At 52.7% G+C, this 10,667-nt stretch overlaps 1 protein-coding gene across 2 annotated transcripts in view; it reads right to left on the minus strand.

Annotated features, from left to right (window-relative positions):
- The window catches only part of SLC12A5 (solute carrier family 12 member 5), a 36,600-nt gene extending 27,308 nt beyond the window's left edge, over positions 1–9,292 (minus strand). Inside the window, exon 1 of one of the 2 annotated variants that reach the window (XM_016152342.2) lies at positions 9,099–9,292. In XM_016152342.2, coding sequence (XP_016007828.1) covers positions 9,099–9,219 — 121 coding nt within the window. In that variant the 5' untranslated portion in view covers positions 9,220–9,292. Of the gene's footprint in view, positions 1–1,363; positions 1,762–9,098 lie in introns of those variants that run through there. The other variant, XM_016152343.2, reaches the window with a different exon arrangement.
- Between the last annotated feature and the right edge of the window lie 1,375 nt (positions 9,293–10,667).

Consider the following 10,667-nt stretch of genomic DNA (forward strand, 5'->3'; position numbering starts at 1 on the left):
AGAGGGGGGTCTCAGACAAAGGATCGGGGACCCTGTTGTCCACAGCTTTCCCAAGAGGGCACCTGGCTCTGACTCGGATCCAGGATCCTAAGGACTTCAAGTTAAGGCTGCCAGTCCCTGGAAGACCCTGCTGTTTCAACCCTTAGGAACTTTCAGCCATCCCCTAGGGACGTCTGCAGAAATCTCGGCCCAGAGAGTCAAGCAGTACCCAGGGGAGCGTTTGAAGGCACTGAGCGCAGGCAGCTAGCGCGGGAGGCGCGCTAGTGCGCAGGGGACGCAGCGCCGCTGGAGGGTGGGGGCTGGGGGCGGCTGACAGCCGTGATGGATGGCTGAGACCGCTGGGGGGCGGCGGGGGGCCTGGGAGCCCGAGGGGGTGGCTGGCCCCAAAGACCTCGGAGCAGAAACACCGCGGAGGGGGGCGGGGGAGAGTCGGAGCAGCGAAAGGACTTGCTCCAAGCCCCTCGGCTCCTAGCAAGTCTCCGCACCCACCGCAGCGCGTCCGCAGTGTCGCGACGCGGTGCTGGGGATTCAGCAGCTGGAATCCCCATTCCCGAGGCCTTACTGGAGAAGCTAGCAAAGCTGACTAGAAAGACTCCCCCCTGCCCCGCCCTGGAAACCTCATTGCCATCTCAGGGTACAGAGAGGAAAGGGAAAGAGGGAAGAAAGAAGGGTGATCTTGCTTCCCGTCCTGAATAGAAACCCACGGGGACGTGAGAGGGAGAGAGAGATTCTGCAAAGTAGAGCTCAAAATCTCCGGGAGAGGTACGCTTCAGTCTGAGATCGGACCTCGGGTAGCTTTGGGGGAGGGGGCCTGGATTGCACCAAGTGTCCTCTTAAGGAGACACCGCAGCCCAGACGGGGGCCGTCATATGGCTCCAACTCCACATAGGAACCTTCCCCCCACCTTTCGGCTGGAAGTCTCAGAGCGAGGGACTGCAGCAGACTGCGCCCCCCCGCCCTCCCCCCGGCCCCAGCCCCAAGGGTCAACGCTCTGCGCCAGGACGCTGGGGTCCCTTCTCAGGGAAAGGAGCCCTCCTTCGCCCGTCGAGCTGCACGTCAGCCCATTCTAGCTCTTCCATCCCCTTCCCACCGCCTCCCCCGCTTGGTTAACCCACGTCTGCCTCCCAAGCTGTGGGTAACGGCAACCCCTCAGTCCCCAGCCCTGCCCCTGGCGCGGCACATTCCAGCACCTCGGACAGCGCCTGGCGCATTCCAATGGAGCAAGGTTCCAGGCCGCCGCGGGCGCCCACCGCCCCGGTCAATCCCAGCCTCTGAATGAGGCGGCCCCCGCTCTGCCTCCAACCCCAGAGCTGCCTCCTCTCCTCGCCGCCCCCTCCCTTGCCGCCCCCGGACCGCTGCTTACCGGGGTTGGCTCCCCCATCGCCGTCCTCGCAGTCCGTCAGGTTGTTTAGCATGGTGGCGGCGCGGCGCCGGGCCGGGGGGAAGGCTGCGCCGCCTCGCCCGCTCCCCTCTGCCCGCCTTCTCCGCTCTCTCGTTCGTTCTAGCTCTCTCGCTCTCCGTTCCACGGAGGAAGAAACTGCAGTGCCCGCCCGCCCGGCGCACACACACTCGCACACGGACACACGCTCACACCCGCGCGCGCCCCCTCTCAGCGGCGGCGCTGCTCACCTCATCCCGTATGCAGAAGGCGTGAGCCACTGGCGGGGTTTGGGGGGGCCGCGGAGAGCGGGAGGGAAGAAGAGGGGACTAGGGGCAGGCGGAGCGTGCCTGGAGGCCCCCTCGCACTAAAACTAAGGGTGTGCACGAGTGGGAAAGAGGGGGTGCTGCGGGAGACCGGGCCTCGCCTCCCTTGAGCAGACGCAGCTCCGCCCGCCCCCCACTCTCCGGCGCAGGCGGGGCCGGCACGTGGGCAGGTGCCATCCTGCGCCCTAAAAATAACGGCAGGGAACTAGGTCGCGGCCACCGGGAAGCGGCCCCAAAGCGGCTGCCTGGCTGGGGGTCTGGGGTGACCCCTAGGGGGAAGATGAGGGGAACTGAGATGAAGGGGGTGAAGCACCATGGAATATGGGTCCCTAGGGAGCCTGTTTGCAAAGCAGGGGAGGCCAGCCCTGAAGCGGGGTGGAGAATCAGACCCTCTCCCTTATCGCTGTTCAAGTGGTTGGAGCTAGGGATGTGTAAAGGCCAGAGGCCTTAACTGAATGAAGCACTGTGCTGCTCCCAGGGGGATTTAGGGTCACTGAGCTGAACCTTCTGGCTCATCCAGTCTTAAAATGAGAGGAGTAGAGCCTGAGGAGTCACAGTGAACCCTCTCATTGTGCTTAGACTGACAAGAGTCCTAGCATCTCATAGCATCTCACTCCCAAGACAAATACCTGGAGTCCATGGACACAGACCCTCTAAATGTAGAATGACCCTAGGAAGGAGACGTAGTGAAGAGGAGAGAAAGCAGCAGTGAGGTTCCAGGGAGTGCTAACTCCCCATCAGGGATGGTGCAGCCTCTAGGGAAGGCAGGCCAGTCGGAGGCAAGCTAGGGACAGAGTGGGGGATGGGGAAATGAGGCCGCCTGTCTGTTTGGAATCAGATTTTCTCCTGGGGCGGTAGTGTCTAATCCCCTAATCCAGGATTGCTTTCTGAGGATTCCAGAGCTGACATGCTGTCTGTGTATCTCCCCCTTCCCTGACACAGGCTCCCAAAAACCTTGATTTCCTGGGACCCCTGAACACCCCTAGAATCCAAACTCAACTTAGCCCCCCACACTAACCCTCTAAGTTCCAGGAGATTTCCAGGGGTGGAAGGAACGGCATCGATCATCTTGTCTAATGCACAGCTTTCATTTTACAGATGAGGAAGTTAAGGTTCAAAGAGGAAAAATAAATGACTTCCTGTGGACACAATGCTAGTGAATGACAGAACTTGGTCTAAGATCCAGGTTACCTAATTGCAGTTTAGGACTCTTCTCCTCAACATAACCTCTTTTTAACCTGGCTCTGCTTCCAAAAGAGGGGACAAGGATACAATCACATCCACACTGCTCAGCACCTCTGATTCTTGGCTACTAAAAGAAAGGAACAGGGACTGCGTCTGAAACGAGCTTTCCCTTTTCTTGTGCTCAGGCATCAGAGGTGCTAGATTGGAGTGGTCTCTTAGCTTGGAACTGAGGGTTGGCCCAGAAGACCTTCAAGGGTCCTCAAAAGCCATCCATATGAATGGAGAACCGGTTCCAGAACGTGAGTTTTGAGAACCATGGACAGGGGCCTGCTGCTCAGATTCCCCTTTACACATTTGTCAGTGGCTTCAAGTCGAGTCAACCACGGAATCCTCAGCAACTGACTGAAAAGGGCCTCTGAGGGGTCCACCAATAAGGTATCATTGCCACGGGGTTCTGCAGACACTGGAAGGACTGTAAGGCTGGAGAGCTAACTATCCAGACAGGTGTGGAAATTGGTCTTGGCTTTCCCAGAGAAAAAACCACAAAAAGTGAGATGAGTTTGGATTGGTGACAGGGGTTAAAAAGATTCCAGGTATATAGGCCAGTGTTCAAGAACTTCTAAGCACTCCACTACACACACACACACACACACACACACACACACACACAACCACCACTACCAGCAGCAGCAGTATTACGGTTTTCCACTACTCTGTTGAGAAGGTAACATAGTAAAAACAGGTAGTATGGTAGTATGCTTGCCTGGGGAGTGTTGTGAAATAAATTAAATGCTGAGATTTTTTCAGCAATCCTAGAACTGGGATGTTCTCATGGGAAATATTTCCCTTCATTTGTGGTCCAGAGCCCTGGCCACTCCACAACTGAGCTCATCCACAGAGGAAACCTAGGTCCCAAGGGAGTACAGGTGAAGGAAGGAGTGACTCCTCCTCCCCTGGGTACCCCATCTGTCCACCCTCACCATAGCTCATATCTTACAAGGCACTTGGGACTTGGGAGATAATGGTGCCATCCTGTCCTCTGCCCCAAAACTCTGAGTACCCCTGGGCAAAACAGAGACCCTCTCTTAGGGATTCTGTATCTCCATCTGTAAAATTAAAGGGTTAGGTTTCATAATCCCTGGAACTTCTTCCCTCTCTGAAAACTCTTAGTGTTCTCTCCATTTATCTCCAACTAATGCCACAGAGCCCTTCCTGAGGAGCCCAGGAAGTGAGGACATGGCCCCAGTGGGAGACCCCAGACCTTCAATTCACACCCTCCACCTCTCAAGGAGATGGGTCCCTATTCTGGCCCCAGGCCAACATTCTGAAGTGAAGCTTTGAGCAAATATGTTGCAGGCATCTCCTTCACTGCCAGCCTGGCTTGGCCAATAAGGTCACCAGTGAGGTGTCCTTCAGCCCTGAGCCCCAGGAACATGGTGTCCAGCTCAGCACCCCATCCCCACACAGTGCCCTAGGAAGATCTGGGGCTGGGGGAACCCTCTCATGAAAGTCACACAAAATGCAGAGCTGAGCAGGGTCCTATTTTTGAACTCTGAGTCTCGAAAAATGATCCCCCCTCCCGCCTTATACTTCTCAGAGAGAAAAGAAAAAGAAGTTCAGAGAAGCTGCCTCCTAAGTATCAGGATTTGGGAATTGGAAGCAACTTTATAAATTATTTTTACCACTTCCCATTTATGGGGAAATTGGAGTCTAGAAATGGGATGGTGCAAATTTTCTTCAGCAGACTGGGGACTAGAATCCAGATTCCAACCTCCAGTTTAAGGATCTATCCACTGAAACAGAATGAGGAGCTCTTTGGAGGAAGCTGGAGCCACCAGACTGGGTCCTCTTTCCACAGGAGGCAGGCATAGTGTTCCTCTTAGTGATTCAATCTCTGTGCATCCTTATCTATGTATCATTACTCCATGACCTAACCTACCCACCCCCAGCTCTGACCTCACAGAGCCATGGCCCTGAACTCCCTCCTTCAGCCTTTTCTTCCCCCACCTGCATTCCCTGTCCTCCAGACCCAAAACCCTCAGTGAATTGATGAGTCCAGAGCACAGCACACCCCACATACAGGGCTCGCTGCAGAGCACGTCAACCACCATCGTCTCCGTGGCAACCGGGGGCTTAATTAACAGGCTGCAGCTCTGTCACTATGACAATGGCACCCCAACAGCCCCCTATTCCCCTACAGATTCAGCCCATCTTCCCTCTTTTTCAATCTAAACCCCCTTCTCACTGTGACCACCTCCCACCCCAACCCCACCTGGAGAACTGGGGCCTGCAGTTCATTCTGGTTCATTGAGAAGCGGGAAGGGGAGATGAAGGGGGGGAGAGAGAGAGTGAGAGAGAGAGCTCGAGGAGCCCGTCACCATGGCAACTGCAGCCCCGTTCATAACCAGTTTGTTGCCATGGAGATTCCCAGGGCTCACCTTGGGCTGAGGTACTGGGCAGTGAGGTTCTTAGCTCCGGCTTGAGGAGGGGTTAACTGGAGCACTCCTTAGGCAGATTGGAGTGCTCCAGATCAGATATTTATACCAATAACCCAGTGTCATTTGTCTCAATTTATAGATAGAGAGACTGAAACATGAGGTTTGGGTATGGGAGAGGCAGAGAACTTCACCCTTCTAGATAATCAAAGAATCTTAGCATTTTTTTGGCTATAAAAACCCTCATATAGTTTCCTGTTCAACTCCTTTATAATACAGATGAAAGAATTAAGGCCCAGAGAGAGGAAGCAATGTGCCCAAGGCCACACACAGAGCCCGAACTAGAGCGTAGATGGGCTATATTGTGGTCTTGCTCCATCCCCCTAGCATAAGTTGACTCCCTCTCACTCTATGGAGATACATCCCAAGAATGCTCTGTCTTCCTCCATGAGAAACAAGCAAAGCAGAGAGTGGTATAAAGGGACAGGAGAGTAGTTCAGAGTTGTAACAACTGGTCAGGTCCACTTCTCTCTAGCCAAGTAAGTCCCAGTCTTCCCACGGTACAGATGAGACAGCTGAGGCATAGGGGCTGCAGCCCAGGGTTAGTAGTTGATTCGAAGCTCAGCCTCTGACTTGCTTCTTTCGCCCCGGTAAGTTATGTTCCCACCTATAGCTGATCTCCTGGCAGCAGGAAGCAACTCCAGGGACAAACTCTACTCCTCTGGTCCAGAATGAAAGACAATGCTCATATACAAGTGACATGCAAAACCTCCCCTAAGTCTTCCCCCACCAGGCACATGCTGCCATCCCTCCTTGTGGGTCTAGGTGAGGACAGGAGGTGGGAAGAGTACCTCCCTAGGGCCAGAGGGCTGATACAAGAATAGCTATGGGAAAGATACCATCAAATATCTGGTTCCCCTAGGGAGCCCTTGTCCGGTTCCCCATGCAGACATACCAAGGAGGAGGTACTGGAGGCTGTATCAGGGCCTAAAAGGTTAAAAGTCACCCCAATCATTCTCAAGATAGAACTTACAATAAACTCAGCACACAAGTACTCACGCCACAGATAGATACAGAAATACACACATCAACATGCCTATCAACACAATGGCATACAGTGACACACATAAGCACTGACTCACTGACCACCTCATGGGTCATCAGAGCTAGCGTGGGATGCTCCTCCCTCAAGACACAAAGACACACAACACACACTGCCTCTGTCATAGGCACACAGCTTTCCAGATTTACATCCAGTTTGTGCACACACCTGCACATCCAAAACTGAAAGCCAAAATGAGAAAGAGAGCATCTTATTCTCAGGCCAGGGGGTGAGGGAAGAGAGGAGAGAAGGCAAGGGTAGGAGAAGTAGGAGCCTACTGCCACTCCCCCTCTCATCTGATGAGCATTAAGCCCCCGCTAAGTGCCAGGCTGTGAGCTTGGAATTCAGAACACAAAGATAAAATGAAATGGTCTCTACTCAGCCATAAAAAAAGAATAAAATCTTGCTATTTGCAACAACATGGTTGGACCTAGAGGGTATTATGCTAAGTGAAATAAGTCAGATAGAGAAAGATAAATTATGATTTCACTTATATGTAAAATCTAAAAACAAAACAAAAACAAAGGAACAACAACAAAAAGACAAGACAGAAACAGATTCAAATACAGAGAACAAACTGATGGTTACCAGAGGGAAGCGGGATGGAGGGGACTGGTGAAAAAAGTAAAGGAGATTAAGAGGTACAAAATAAATGTCACAGAGATGTAATGTACAGCAGAGGGAATATAGTCAATAACATTGTAATAACTTTGTACAGTGACTAATGGTTACTAGATTTATTGTGGTGATCACTTTGTAAGACATATATAAATGTCAAATCATTATATTGTATACCTAAAAGGAACATAATATTGTATGTCAACTATACCTTAATTAAGAGTAAATAAGTAAATAAAATTAATATAATAAAAAATAACATTTTAAAAAGGATGTGGTTCCTGCCCTTAAGATGCAGGAGATACACAAGTAAGTAACTTTCATCCATTGAGACATGTGTTCTAATGGTGCAGGGGGTGGGCAGAAGAGGAATGACTGCTTCTCCCTGAGAGTGAGCGAAGATGGAAAGCTTTTCAGAACAGGCTAAATGAGCTATAACTTACAGAGTGAGTAGGAGTTTCCCTGGCTACTGGAGGTGGGGAGATGAACACAGACAGGTATACCAGGAGCCCATGAGGAAAAAGTTTGAATAACAGACTAAAGGGTTTAGCCTTTATCCTACGAGCAATGGGGAGCTTTGTGGAGGGGGATTAGGGTAGGGTTGGAGGTGGAAGACCAGTGAAAAAAGTAAAGGCCTTGTGAGAGACAATGGAGAGAGGTTTGGACCACGGTAATGGCGACAAGGAGGAAAGATGTGGCCAGATTCAGGAGTTTTCGAGGCGGAGTGGTCAAGAGGTGATGACCCTCATTGGGAAGGTAAAAGGAGACATTGAGAATGTCTCCAGGAGTTCTGACTTCTAAATTTGGAAAGATGGTAAGGACATTCATGAAAAGAGAACGGGGGCAGACAGATTATGGGAAAGATGAAGAGTGGAAGGAGCCCAAGAAATCTGAGTGGCCACGTCCAGGAAGCCTTTGGTTCACGGGCTGCAGCCCTGTGGAAATCTAGGCCTCAGTCTACTCATCTATACAATGAGAGGATTCGCCAAAGAAATCTCTAAAGGGCCTAGAAGGGGTTTCGGTGCTTGGTTTTGCTGGAGTCAGTGTGAGCTCACCTGTGGCTCAGCAGCGGCCCCTAGCGGTCCGGGGAGGCTCTTCGGGGAGCCATCCAAGCCGACTTAACTACGTTCCTTCCAGACCTGAGTGGCAAGTGCCCCCTGACAAGTGCCCTCTACGGAGGAGACTGTGTGTGTATCCAAGATATTAACTCTTTACTGAAGGCCAAAAGGATCCCGCCCATCTTCTCTCTTCTGTACTCTGCGTGTAACTTTCATTGCAAGACCACTGCACTGGGCCGTTAAGGAAGACGCCCCCAATCCCTCCTTAACTGGCTCCACTCAGCCCTTCTGGACCTGGAGCAGAGGGAGTTAAGTGGGTCCCTGAGGGTTGGGACTGGAGTCCCCACAGGATCTTCCCAGGATCTAGCTGCCGAAGGTCTAAACCAGCTTCCCTTTCTCCCATCTCCTGCCCGGGATGCCTGGTGCTGTCCACGATGCTTCCAGGGAGGTCGAGGATTGCAGGATCCTCCAGGCACCAATGACCCAGCACCTGACTCAGCGACCCGAACTCATTTTTTCCTCCCGCCCTCAACCCCACCTCTATCCTCCAGGCCCAACTACCTACCCTCTGGTCCTGCCCTTTTCTGCCCCCAAACCGACCTAGTCCTGCCTCCTCCCATTGGCTCTGGACCCAATCCTTAATCACACCGCCCACCCCTTTCCCTGGTTCCACCTTCTGCCCTCTGGTCCCGCCTCCTTCCCGAGATGACCCCGCCCTTTTAGTGTCCTCCAGCCCAGCACCCCTTGACCCTATCCCTCCATCACAAGGGCCACCGCTTCGCTCCTAATCTCGATTTCTTCCCTTGGCCCCGCCCACTTCGAATCTGTCCCCTCATTCACAATTTCCCAACCCTCCTCCCTCCTTCTCCCCTAGGTCTCCCTTCTCTGGCGCGCCTCTGGGCGCCCCACCCCCCCAACAGAAGACACGCCCACCGTGGTCACACCCCCTCTGTCGCCCCGCCCACTCCGGCAGGCCCCGCCCCCTGCGGCCTCTACCTTTGGCGTCTTCCCCTGAGAGGTGGAGGATCTCAGCGGCCGAATCCCGGTGGGACTCTCGATCTGGAGTCCCCGCGGGCCCTGCTGGGGGCAGCGAGGTGACAGTAAACTTACGGCTCATTGTGCGGAAAGGGCCCGGGCGGCTGCAGTACGGCCCGGATCGCACAAGTGGCCGCAGCCGGGCTCTGGGAGACAGAAAGAGCGGATTGCCCCCGTTCCGCGCCAGCCGCCCCCCGGACGCGGCGCCGCTCAGGGTCCTAGTGCCCGCTGTGCTAGCAATGTTCAGACGTTTTTGGTGGTCACAACGGGAGGGAGGGAGGTACTGGCATCTAGTGGTAGAGGCCACTTGCACCACCCAGGCTCATACCAAGGCTGCCCGGCCATGAACCACAGGTTTACTATCAGCGCCCTGCAGTCCACCTACCATGCATTGCAGCCCGCGGTAGGGGGAAGAGGACGGACCCTGAATGGGTCTGGCATCTGTCCATGAATCCAGCTACCTCCTAGAGAAAGACACCAAACATTTTACAGTCCCTCACAACAAAGAACTATCTGGCCCCAAATAGTGCCGAGGTTGAGAAACTGTACTAGAATGAGGAGTATAACAGATTCCTAGATTATGGGGTTGACCAGGTTTTAAACATGACTGACAGCAGACGATATCGTCTTTTATTAAGGTGGTGATGACTAATGCAAAGGCTTGTTTAGAAGGTGGAGCCCAAGAGTTCAAGTCTGGAGCTCACATGAGAGATTAAGGCTGGTGGCATAAATTTTGGAGTCTTTAGCACAGAGATGCTATTTAAAGCTTGTGGGGCTAGACGAGATCACAAGGAATGAGTGTGCACAGAGAGAAGAAGTCCAAGGATTGGGGACAAGGGCACGCTATCATTTAGAGGTTGGAAAGAGGAAAATCCAGTCAGTGAGGTGAGAGTAGGACCAAGAGTAAAGTGAAGAAAAAATTTCAGGAAGAACATGATCAACCGTGTTAAACGACCTGAGAGATGGTGTAGGATGAGCGCGGAGGAGTACCCACTGCATTTGGCTACAGGAAGATCATAGGTGACTTTGAGGAGAGAGGTTTCAGTGCTGTAATGGGGTGCAAGCCAGTCTGGAAGTAGTTGATGGAATAGGAATTGGGGAAGTGGAGACAATGAGTAGCAATCCATACTTTGGGGAAGTTTTACTATGGATGGGGGTGGAGAGCAAAGAAATGGAACAGTATCTAGAGAAAGTCAGAGGTCCAGAAGAATTTTAAACAAGCCATATTAAGGATTTTTTTATGCCGATGGATGCGGGTCATTCCTGAGCAAAAAATGAATTAGTTGGGAGAAAAGAGCTCCACCCAGAGGTCACTTCAGAGGAAGTCCTCCAAATCCCTTGCTAAATTCCCACTTGAGCCCTAGGTCCAGAAGATGACCAAATCTGATCAAGCCCATTATCTCCACTCACCTCTCCCACCCTTCAGTCAACTCTCTCTGCTATCCTGTGGGATCAAGGCCACACTCTTCAATCTAGCATTCAGATCTCTCGCCTAGTCCGGACCACCATTCCGATCATTCCAGAATCCTC

The sequence above is a fragment of the Rousettus aegyptiacus genome, unplaced genomic scaffold, assembly GCF_014176215.1.
Source record: "Rousettus aegyptiacus isolate mRouAeg1 unplaced genomic scaffold, mRouAeg1.p scaffold_m13_p_12, whole genome shotgun sequence".
In the NCBI taxonomy this organism is placed as follows: Eukaryota; Metazoa; Chordata; class Mammalia; order Chiroptera; family Pteropodidae; genus Rousettus; species Rousettus aegyptiacus.